This window comes from Oncorhynchus nerka, linkage group LG9a (genome assembly GCF_034236695.1).
Source record: "Oncorhynchus nerka isolate Pitt River linkage group LG9a, Oner_Uvic_2.0, whole genome shotgun sequence".
Classification (NCBI taxonomy): Eukaryota; Metazoa; Chordata; class Actinopteri; order Salmoniformes; family Salmonidae; genus Oncorhynchus; species Oncorhynchus nerka.
Window position 1 is genome coordinate 27,831,438 of NC_088404.1, and position 12,684 is coordinate 27,844,121.

The 12,684-nt window shown below is 44.0% G+C and overlaps 1 protein-coding gene across 2 annotated transcripts in view; it reads right to left on the reverse strand.

Annotated features, from left to right (window-relative positions):
• Positions 1–12,684, reverse strand: part of furinb (furin (paired basic amino acid cleaving enzyme) b) — a 212,393-nt gene that overhangs the window by 169,044 nt on the left and 30,665 nt on the right. For both annotated transcript variants that reach the window (XM_029667831.1, XM_029667830.1), the window contains exon 2: positions 11,427–11,735. In XM_029667831.1, the coding sequence (XP_029523691.1) occupies positions 11,427–11,615 (189 nt within the window). In that variant the 5' untranslated portion in view covers positions 11,616–11,735. The remainder of the gene's footprint in view (positions 1–11,426; positions 11,736–12,684) is intronic.

Below are 12,684 nucleotides of genomic sequence, written 5' to 3' on the forward strand. Positions count from 1 at the left end.
AATGTTTCTTAATGTTTAAACATACAATTTTCTATCTGTTTTCCGTTAAAACTACAAGAAAAATGCAGTACATTCCAGTCATTGGCATCAGAAAACTGGAAGGAAAGACGACCAAAGGAGGAATTGGCTTTTGGGGTGACCAGTGAGATATACCTGCTGGAGCGCGTGCTACGAGTGGGTTCTGCTATGGTGACCAATGAGCTGAGATAAGGCGGGGCTTTACCTAGATAACTTGTAGATAACCTGTAGCCAGTGGGTTTGGCGACGAGTATGAAGCGAGGGCCAACCAACGAGAGCATACAGGTCGCAATGGTGGGTAGTGTATGGGGCTTTGGTGACAAAACGGATGGCACTGTGATAGACTGCATCCAGTTTGTTGAGTTTGTTGAGTAGAGTGCCGAAGAGGAAGGAAACTGCTCAGGGACTTCACCATGAGGCCAATGGTGATTTTAAAACCGTTACAGAGTTTAATGGTTGTGATATGATAAAACTGTGGATGGATCAACAACATTGTAATTACTCCACAATACTAACCTACATGACAGAGTGAAAAGAAGGTAGCCTGTAGAGAATAAAAATATTCCAAAACATGCATCCTGTTTGCAAGAAGGCACTTAAGTCATACTGCAAAAAAATGTGGCAAAGAAATGTACTTTTGTCCTGCATACAAAGCGCTATGTTTGGGGCAGATCCAACACATCACTGAGTACCACTCTTCATATTTTCAAACATGGTGGTGGCTGCATCATGTTATGGGTATGCTTGGAATCGGTAAGGACAAGAGAATTTCTTAGCATGAAACTAAACAGAATACAGCTATAAGCACAGGCAAAATCCTTCAGGAAAACCTGGTTCAGTCTGCTATCCAACACTGGGTGACATATTCACTTTTCAGCAGGACAATAAACAAAAATAAGGCAAATGCATACTTTGGGGTGCTTATCCTTGCTGGTGTTGTCAATGGGGAATCCACAGAATTCCTGTGGGATGCAGAAAATGGCAGAGAAGCTTTCTGTGCAACAATGTCTCTGGAAAGCATTATTTCCAGGATTATCTGCTTCGATAACCAAGAAACCAGACCAGCTCAGCGTGGAACAAGTGGGTGGACCGCCTTCCCCTGTTTACAACCCTGGGCCCAACTTTACGGTTGATGAGCAGCTTATGCCATTTAGAGGCTGCTGCCCCTTCAGGCAGTACGTACTGTCTAAACCGGCAAAATATGGAATCAAGATCTAGGCTGCCTGTGATGCTGCTTCATCATATGAGTAGAACTTGAAAGTGTATACGGGGAAGCCAGATAGAGGAGCACCTGAGAAGAACCAAGTTGTCCTGGATGTGACACAGGGACTCCGTGGCCACAACAACACATGCGATAACTTTTTTACTTCACACAAGCTGGGACAGGAGCTCCTCAAGAGGAAGCTGACGATGGTAGGAACAGTACGAAAAACGAGCCAGAGCGCCCAACTCAGCTGTTGAATATATGGAACAGGCCTATCAATTCCTCTAAGTTTGTGTTCACGGCCGACACGTCCCTAGTGTCCTACGTGCCAAAGAAAGGCAAAAATGTGGTACTCATGAGTACGCTGCATAGGGATGGGAGAATCTGTGGCCAGGAACATCAAAAACCAGAAATCATAATGGATTACAATGCCACAAAATGAGGGGTGAAAAATGTAGACAAGCCAGTGACTGGCTTCAGCTGCAAAGGAAGACGCTGGTCACTTGTGATATTCTTCATCATCTTGGACATTTCGGCATACACCGCGTTTGTCATCGGGATAGCATTGAACCCAGATTGAAACAGAGGGAAGCTCCAGAGGTGATGGCTCTTTTTCGAGGAGCTGGGCAAGGCATGGGTAAGACCTCAAACAGAAGGCAACGTATCCCAAGGAATCCAGCTTCTGCAGCCATCGTGAGGAGGATTCAGGAGGAGGATGCTGGTGCCCCATCCGCCCAACCCACAGAACCAACAATTATGTGAGTGAGATTTTAGTAAAATTCCTGAACTAAGTGTTTTCATCATTCTAGATTGCAGCTGGTGGACCCAAGAAGGACAGGAAGACACAGTACACATGCATCAAGTGCAAGAAATACATTTGAAACACCACACACACACAGTAAAACTGTCCGTCATGTGGTGTGTACACCGGCCTTCATTTGTGTTCAATGGGGCTCATTTAACATTTCCATAAAATACTGTATGTAAAATTTATTTCATTTATATTTGTTCAAAATAAGCATGATTATTCCACCCATGTCTTGATTATAATTGATTTTTGTTTACAAAAAAAATCACAGACAAAAACCCCGAATAGTGCTTTTATTGATAAATGTGATCTAGCAGAGGTAAATGCCAAATATTAACCATATGCTGTCTATATTGATTGTAATTAATATAAGTCAACATCTAAGTAGTAAGTATCTTTACGTAAATTGTTATGGCTGTATTGTTTTAAAACCCCAATATTGTTATGGGACCATTGGGTGAATAACAAAAACATGAACGCAATACAAGGGTTAAATGCACTATGCATTATGTGGGTTGAATGCTGTGACAACACAGAATAAAATAATTACTAAAAGTCCCATGATGGTAGTGACTGCCCATTACTGCTTATCGCTTATTAAGAATAATTTATTACTTTAATAAAATATTTAAGTTGTGTATATTACATTTGATTTATTTGATGACTTTATTATTTCATTCAAAGTCATCATCTCATCTCTATAGAGCTGCTGCCTATGCTGTCTGGCAAAATCACTATTTTAGTAATTCTTCAAAGTAAATAAGGCATACTTCTATGACTGCTGAATCCCAACTATCAATCGCTTAGATCATGTATTTTCAGGTAGAGATACCTCGCGAAGCAACTGCTCACCTGTAGAAGCAACTGCTCACCTGATCACCTCGCGAAGCAACTGCTCGCTATCTCTCACTATTCAATTCAATTCAAGGGGCTTTATTGGCATGGGAAACATGTGTTAACATTGCAAAAGCAAATGAGGTAGATAATATACAAAAGTGAAATGAACAATAAAAATTAACAGTAAACATTACACATACAGAAGTTTCAAAACAATAAAGACATTACAAATGTCATTTTATATATATATACAGTGTTGTAACAACATACAAATGGTTAAAGTACACAAGGGAAAATAAATAAGCATAAATATGGGTTGTATTTACAATGGTGTTTGTTCTTCACTGGTTACCCTTTTCTTGTGGCACTAGGTCACAAATCTTGCTGCTGTGATTGCACACTGTGGAATTTCACCCAGTAGATATGGGAGTTTATCAAAATTGGATTTGTTTTTTAATTCTTTGTGGATCTGTGTAATCTGAGGGAAATGTGTCTCTCTAATATGGTCATACATTGGGCAGGAGGTTAGGAAGTGCATCTCAGTTTCCACCTCATTTTGTGGGCAGTGAGCACATAGCCTGTCTTCTCTTGAGAGCCATGTCTGCCTACGGCGGCCTTACTCAATAGCAAGGCTATGCTCACTGAGTCTGTACATAGTCAAAGCTTTCCTTAAGTTTGGGTCAGTCACCGTGGTCAGGTATTCTGCCACTGTCTACTCTCTATTTAGGGCCAAATAGCATTCCAGTTTGCTCTGTTTTTTTGTTAGTTCTTTCCAATGTGTGAAGTAATTATCTTTTTGTTTTCTCATTATTTGGTTGGGTCTAATTGTGCTGCTGTCCTGGGGCTCTGTAGGGTGTGTTTGTGTTTGTGAACAGAGCCCCAGCACCAGCTTGCTTAGGGGACTCTTCTCCAGGTTAATCTCTCTGTAGGTGATGGCTTTGTTATGGAAGGTTTAGGAATCGCTTCCTTTTAGGTGGTTGTAGAATTTAACGGCTCTTTTCTGGATTTTGATAATTAGTGGGTATCGGCCTAATTCTGCTCTGCGTGCATTATTTGGTGTTCTACGTTGTACACTGAGGATATTTTTGCCGAATTCTGCATGCAGAGTCTCAATTTGGTGTTTGTCCCATTTTGTGAAGTCTTGGTTGGTGAGCGGACCCCAGGCCTCACAACCATAAAGGGCAATGGGCTCTATGACTGATTCAAGTATTTCTAGCCAGATCCTAATTGGTATGTTGAATTTTATGTTCCTTTTGATGGCATAGAATGCCCTTCTTGCATTGTCTCTCAGATCGTTCACAGCTCTGTATCACGGAGGCGCTCCGCACTGCAAAAGCTAACTCTCTCTCCTCTGCTCTCATCCTTCTAGACCTATCGGCTGCCTTCGATACTGTGAACCATCAGATCCTCCTCTCCACCCTCTCCGAGTTGGGCATCTCCGGCGCGGCCCACGCTTGGATTGCGTCCTACCTGACAGGTCGCTCCTACCAGGTGGCGTGGCGAGAATCCGTCTCCTCACCACGTGCTCTCACCACTGGTGTCCCCCAGGGCTCTGTTCTAGGCCCTCTCCTATTCTCGCTATACACCAAGTCACTTGGCTCTGTCATAACCTCACATGGTCTCTCCTATCATTGCTATGCAGACGACACACAATTAATCTTCTCCTTTCCCCTTCTGATGACCAGGTGGCGAATCGCATCTCTGCATGTCTGGCAGACATATCAGTGTGGATGACGGATCACCACCTCAAGCTGAACCTCGGCAAGACGGAGCTGCTCTTCCTCCCGGGAAGGACTGCCCGTTCCATGATCTCGCCATCACGGTTGACAACTCCACTGTGTCCTCCTCCCAGAGCGCTAAGAACCTTGGCGTGATCCTGGACAACACCCTGTCGTTCTCAACTAACATCAAGGCGGTGGCCCGTTCCTCTAGGTTCATGCTCTACAACATCCGCAGAGTACGACCCTGCCTCACACAGGAAGCGGCGCAGGTCCTAATCCAGGCACTTGTCATCTCCCGTCTGGATTACTGCAACTCGCTGTTGGCTGGGCTCCCTGCCTGTGCCATTAAACCCATACAACTCATCCAGAACGCCGCAGCCCGTCTGGTGTTCAACCTTCCCAAGTTCTCTCACGTCACCCCGCTCCTCCGCTCTCTCCACTGGCTTCCAGTTGAAGCTCGCATCCGCTACAAGACCATGGTGCTTGCCTACGGAGCTGTGAGGGGAACGGCACCTCAGTACCTCCAGGCTCTGATCAGGCCCTACACCCAAACAAGGGCACTGCGTTCATCCACCTCTGGCCTGCTCGCCTCCCTACCACTGAGGAAGTACAGTTCCCGCTCAGCCCAGTCAAAACTGTTCGCTGCTCTGGCCCCCCAATGGTGGAACAAACTCCCTCACGACGCCAGGACAGCGGAGTCAATCACCACCTTCCGGAGACACCTGAAACCCCACCTCTTTAAGGAATACCTAGGATAGGATAAAGTAATCCTTCTCACCCCCCTTAAAAGATTTAGATGCACTATTGTAAAGTGGCTGCTCCACTGGATGTCATAAGGTGAATGCACCAATTTGTAAGTCGCTCTGGATAAGAGCGTCTGCTAAATGACTTAAATGTAAATGTAAATGTTTGTGGAAGTTACCTGTGGCGCTGATGTTTAGGCCAAGGTATGTATAGTTTTTTGTGTGCTCTAGGGTGTCTAGATGGAATTTGTATTTGTGGTCCTGGCGACTGGACCTTTTTTGGAACACCATTATTTTGGTCTTACTGAGATTTACTGTCAGGGCCCAGGTCTGACAGAATCTGTGTATAAGATCTAGGTGCTGCTGTAGGCCCTCCTTGGTTGGTGCCAGAAGCACCAGATCATCAGCAAACAGTAGACATTTGACTTCAGATTCTAGTAGGGTGAGGCTGGGTGCTGCAGACTTTTCTAGTGCCCGCGCCAATTCGTTGATATATATGTTGAAGAGGGTGGGGCTTAAGCTGCATCCCTGTCTTACCCCACACTTTCCATCAATTTGTATAGCAGACCCTCATGCCAAATTGAGTCGAAGGCTTTTTTGAAATCAACAAAGCATGAGAAGGCTGCCTTTGTTTTGGTTTGTTTGGTTGTCAATTAGGGTGTGCAGGGTGAATACATGGTCTGTTGTACTACGTAATTTGGTAAAACGCCAATTTGACATTTGCTCAGTACATTGTTTTCATTGAGGAAATGTATGAGTCTGCTGTTAATGATAATCCAGATGATTTTCCCAAGGTTACTGTTGACGCATATCCCACGGTAGTTATTGGGGTCAAATTTGTCTCCACTTTTGTGGATTTGGGTGATCAGCCCTTGGTTCCAAATATTGGGGAAGATGCCAGAGCTAAGGATGATGTTAAAGAGTTTTAGTATAGCCAATTGGAATTTGTTGTCTGTATATTTTATAATTTCATTGAGGATACCATCAACACCACAGGCCTTTTTGGTTTGGAGGGTTTTTATTTTGTCCTGTAGCTTATTCAAGGCAATTGGAGAATCCAGTGGGTTCTGGTAGTCTTTAATAGTTGATTCTAAGATTTGTATTTGATCATGTATATGTTTTTGCACTTTATTCTTTGTTACAGAGCCAAAAAGATTGGAGAAGTGGTTTACCCATATATCTCAATTTTGGATAGATCATTATTTGTGTTGTTGTTTGTTTCGTGTTTTCCAATTTTCCCAGAAGTGGTTAGTCTATGGATTCTTCAATTACATTGAGCTGATTTCTGACGTGCTGTTCCTTCTTTTTCCATAGTGTATTTCTGTATTGTTTTAGTGATTCACCACTATCTGTCTCTTCTCTCTCTCTCCGTGTCTCCCCTACACAGACCGGACAAGTAGACGTGCAGTGGATTATGGTCATTGTAGATAATTGCCACATTTTCTGCGTTAAACTATGTAGAATATTGGCCAGTTGGAAACTACAACTCCCTACTATATTGCACAGGTGTCACGACTTCCGCCGAAGTCGTCTCCTCTCCTTGTTCGGGCGGCGTTCGGCGGTCGACGTCACCGGCTCTCTAGCCATCTTGTTCCATGCACACCTGGTTTTCATTCCCCCAATCAATCTACATGTATTTACTCCTCTGTTCTCCATCATGTCTTTGTGTAAGATTGTTTGTGTTACGTGTGTGTTGTTTAATGCGCCAGACTGGTTTGTTTTTTCTGTGGTATTTCACGAAGATGTTTATTATTAAACATTATACTTGTGACTGTTTTGCGCTTTTTGCACTTTTGCCTCAATAAAGTGTGCGCTTGTTCACAAATCTCTGCTTTCCTGCACCTGACTTCGCTACCAGTATGCACACATCTGACAACAGGTGATGTTTGATCTGATTCGATAGAGATTTGATAGAGAAACTGCACAGTGAGCTCACAGAAAAGAACCCAAACAAAATGGAATTCAAATAAATGAACAGAACTCAGTCAATTAGTTGTTTAAAAAAATAAAAATAACAGAAATTCCAGTTAATCACTCAGCACTATTTTATACTGATAAGTCTGAGTCTGCCTCAGCATCTGTGGCTAGGAGGGAGGTAGTGACGGGGAAGAGAGGAAAAGAGAAGATCAGAGCGAGAGAGTTAGAAGGAGAGAGAGAGAGAGAGAGAGAGAGAGAGAGAGAGACTTGATAAAGCTCACCACAAGGCGATGATCTGTACCAAGGTTAAAAAAGACAGGCCGATTTAAGTTATTAAAAATCATAATCAAACCCAAAACCACAATCAAACCCCTGCCAGTGCTTCAAGCCCTAGCTTTCTGATTGGATAAGTGTCTGTCTGCCCTGCGCTTTACTGGCAGAGGGTTGGTCTGGGAGATCTACAGGTGTTTCATGCTCTAGACTGGGCACTAACTGGGAATACTGGTGGTAGTGGGGGCTATACCAGAGGGCTGCACAGAGGGAAACGGCATCGGAATCCAATACTATCATTCCCTTGTCCCTGTCAGTCAGAAGTACCTTCATAAAGTGGTCGTGATGAAGACATAAACACAAAACTATCCTCTGTGGGAAAGACAGTGTGAGACTGTGTGTGTGTGTGTGTGTGTGTGTGTGTGTGTGTGTGTGTGTGTGTGTGAGTGACTGTGTATGTGTATGTGTAACTGTGTGTGTGTGAGACTGTGTGAGCGGCGTGTGTATTTGGCGTGTTCATGCATATCAATCTGTAGAGTTTGATTGCTTGAAATATGCATGCACACTGTCTCAGTGCAGAATATTAAGCAATTAATAGCCCCATTCAATTAGGCATTATTTAAGGCTATTATTTCTAATGGCCTTTTTCAATCTATCTATCTTTTTTTTCTCTCTCTCCCTCTCTCCCTCCCTGCCTCTGTCTCTCTCCCTCTGCAGCACAATCCTTTCATAGCACCCAAACAGCAATCCCTGCCAGATTAACTCAATAACCAATGAATTCCAATCAAAGCCAGCCGAGAGCGAGACACTACTTTGACAAGTAAACAATCAGAGCCAAGGAGACAATCGAGTGGTGATGGGCTTGACAACGAGAGGCAAATTAACAATATCACATCTCCTCCTATTACTTTATGACAGATGTTAGAACTACTAACATAACAACAGAAAAAAACATTTCTGGTAAATCAAAAAATCAAATAAAATCACATTTTATTTGTCACATGCGCCAAATAAAACAGGTGTAGACCTTACCATGAGGCGGCAGGGTAGCCTAGTGGTTAGAGAATTGGACTAGTAACCGGAAGGTTGCAAGTTCAAACCCCCGAGCTGACAAGGTACAAATCTGTCGTTCTGCCCCTGAACAGGCAGTTAACCCACTGATCCTAGGCCGTCATTGAAAATAAGAATTTGTTCTTAACCTGACTTGCCTAGTTAAATAAAGGTAAAAAAAAATATGCTTACTTACAAGCCCTTAACCAACAATGCAGTTCAAGAAATCCAGTTATATTTAATATTATATTTACTAAATTAAAAAAAGCACAAAATAACACAAAAAATACATAACAATAACGAGGATATATACAGGGGGTACCGGTACTAAGTCAATGTGCGGGGGTACAGGTTAGTCGAGGTAATTTGTAAAGTGACTATGCATAGATAATAAACAGAGAGTAGCAGAAGTGTATAAAAAAAGGATGGAGGGGTCAAGTGTAAATAGTCTGGGTAGCCATTTGATTAATTGTTCAGCAGTCTTATGGCTTGGGGGTATAAGCTGTTAAGGAGTCTTTTGGACTTAGACTTGGCGCTGGAGTCTTTGACAAAAATTTTTGCCTTCCTCTGACACCGCCTAGTATATTGGTCCTGGATGTCAGGAAGCTTGGCCCCAGTGATGTACTGGGCCGTACGCACTACCCTCTGTAGCGCCTTACGGTCAGATGCCGAGCAGTTGCCATACCAGGCAGTGATGCAACCGGTCAGGATGCTCTTGATGGTGCAGCTGTAGAACTTTTTGAGGATCTGGAGACCCATGCCAAATCTTTTCAGTCTCCTGAGGTGGGAAAAGTGTTGTTGTGCCCTCTTCACAACTGTCTTGGTGTGTTTGGACCATGATAGTTTGTTAGTAATGTGGACACCAAGGAACTTGAAACTCTCGACCCACTCCACTTCAGCCCCGTCAATGTTAGTGGGGGCCTGTTTGGCCTCCTTTTCCTGTAGTCCATGATCAGCTCTTTTGTCTTGCTCACATTGAGGGAGAGATTGTTACTCTGGCACTACATTTCCAGGTCTCTGACCTCCTCCCTATAGGCTATGTCATCGTTGTCGGTTATCAGGTCTACCACTGCTGTGTCGTCAGCAAACTTAATGATGGTGTTGGAGTCGTGCTTGGCCACGCAGTCGTGGGTGAACAGGGAGTACAGGAGAGGACTAAGCACGCACCCCTGAAGGGCCCCTGGATTGAGGATAAGTGTGGCAGATGTGTTGTTGCCTACCTTTACCACCTGTGGTAACCACCGGTGGTAATCATTTAGGCAGGTTACCTTCACTTCCTTGGGCACAGGGACTATGGTGGTCTGCTTGAAACATATAGGTATTACAGACCCGGTCAGGTAGAGGATGAAAGTGTCAGTGAAGACACTTGCAAGTTGGTCCGCGCATGCTTTGAGCATACATCCTGGTAATCCGTCTGCCCCGCGGCTTGGTGAATTTTGACCTGTTTAAAGGTCTTGCACACACCGGCTACGGAGAGCGTGATCACAGAACAGCTGGTGCTCTCGTCCAGAACAGCTGGTGCTCTCATGCATTTTTTAGTGTTGCTTGCCTCGAAGCGAGCTTAAAAGGCATCTAGCTCATCTGGTAGGCTCGAGTCACTGCCTAGCTTGTGGCTGGGTTTCCCTTTGTGGTCCGTAATATTTTGCAAGCCCTGCCAAATCCAACGAGCATCAGAGCCGGTGTAGTAGGATTTAATATTAGCCCTGTATTGATGCTTTGCCTGTTTAATGGTTCGTCTAAGGGCATAGCAGGATTTGTTATTAGCATCCGGATTACTGTCCCGCTCATTGAAAGCGGCAGCTCTAGCCTTTTAGCTTGGTGCGGATGTTGCCAGTAATCCATGGCTTCTGGTTGGGAAATGTACGTATAATCATTGTGGGGGCAAAACAGTCCTCAAGACAGAAGCTGCATGGACAGCAACATAAAGAAAGCAGAAGATAAGCCTAAATTAAGTTTGCAAACCGCTCTGAAAATCCTATTTTCGGGGGGGGGGGGGGGGGGGGGTGAAGGAAGGTTTGGGAGTTCAGAACCTCCTATGCATGTATTCCCACGGAAGAATCCAGACGGCTGTTCAGTGGTGTGTTTAGTGAAGCTCACTGCATGCATACGCGAATATAGAGTGGTCTACTGCGGAACAACTGAACTGTGATTGAAAAGATGAAGGAGTAGAAGGACTACTAACTGCCAATAACAAAGCACATAACCGGGGAGTCCAGAGAAATATATACTAATGATCAACATGTGTGGGCGTGTGTGTGTTTATGAAAAAGGATCAAATTCCAATTGACTCAAACACACGAACAGCCACACACACAAATTCTCCCTCTCCCCCGCTCTCTCCACAAAGCAAGGGATATGGAAGGAGGCTGAGGCTCAAAAGAGGACAGGACACTAGACAGGCTAGTCTCAGACTAACCTGCTTGTTTCTTTTCCCCAATTACAATCATATTTCCCCTGTAATCCTAAAATAACTCTTTCCTAGGATGCTCCATATAGAACCCAGAGTAAACAGACTGCCCAGCTGTGTGTTGGGCAGAGGCACGTAAACTACCACACACAGACACAGACACACACACATATGCATGGTATGGTATGCCCCAATTAACGAGAAGAAGTGCAGGCTTTAGTTGCCAGCTATCAGCTGAACTCAAGGGATGGACGAGCCCTGACATGCACTCTCAAAACATGAGGGCTTATAGGCTGTTATGTCTTTATGTGTCTTGTTGTGCATTGAAGCCTGTTGAGCAGGTTGTCACTGACAATAGAACAGGGCTTCAACTGACCACAGATGAAGGGCATAGACAGGTCATACACTCTGACTAGAGAGGCTCCACAGAGTCCACTGCTGTGATACTCACATTGCCGTGGTTGATGAAACCATGTTTCCTGGAGATGCGGTCAGCCTCTTGTGGTCCTCCCTCTATATGGACTGCCCAGGTGTTAGTGTAGACCTCCTCGGCTGCGGTCGGTTCAGCAGTAAACTCCAGTGCTAAGGACAGGAGACCCAGGAGAGTCCCAAGCTGCAGCAGGGCCAGCCTGGCATCCATGAAAAGGAGAGCAGGGGCACCGGACAGAGGCACTCTGTCCGTCTGTCTGGGGTGGAGAAGTCTCACTGCCTACCAGTCACAGCCCTGAGCTCCCTCACAGCAGCCAAGTAGAGCAGTGACCTGGAGAAAAAGAGGGGGGGAAAAACACACATTTGCATATGCACACACACACACACAGGTACAGTTGAAGTCGGAAGTTTACATACACTTATGTTGGAGTCATTAAAACTCGTTTTTCAACCACTCCACAAATTCTACTTTGTGCATGACACAAGTAATTATTCCAACAATTGTTTACAGACAGATTATTTCACTTATAATTCACTGTATCACAATTCCAGTGGGTCAGAAGTTAAAATACTGTGCCTACTTGACTGTGCCTTTAACATCTCTAGGATAGGGGGCAGACAAATTACTTCACTTATAACTCAGTGTATCACAATTCCAGTGGGTCAGAAGTTTACATACACTAAGTTGACAGTGCCTTTAACTTCTTTAGGGTAGGGGGCATCATTTGGAATTTTGGATGAAAAGCGTGCCCAAATTAAACTGCCATCTACTCAGGCCCAGAAGATAGGATATGCATATAATTGATTTGGATAGAAAATACTCTAAAGTTTCCAAAACTGTTAAAATAGTGTCTGTGAGTATAAAAGAAGTGATTTGGCAGGCGAAAACCTGAGAAAAATCCATTCAGGAAGTAGGATTATTTTTTTTCAATTTATTTTTCTATTCAATGCCCTTACAGTATCCATTGATTTAGGACTCAAATTGCAGTTCCTATGCCATCCACTAGATGTCAACAGTCTTTGGAAATTGTTTCAGGCTTGTATTCTAAAAATGAGGGAGTAAGAGCAGTCTGAATGAGTGGACCCTTCCGTGTCACAGAGCTTTTTCATGCGCGTGACCGAGAGAGTTGATGACGTTATTGTCCGTTTGAAATATTATCGATTATTTAGGCTAAAAACAACCTGAGAATTGATTATGAACATCGTTTGAAATGTTTCTACGAACTTTATGGATACTATTTAGATTTTTTGTCTGCCTGGTGTTACTGTGTTTGAGCCAG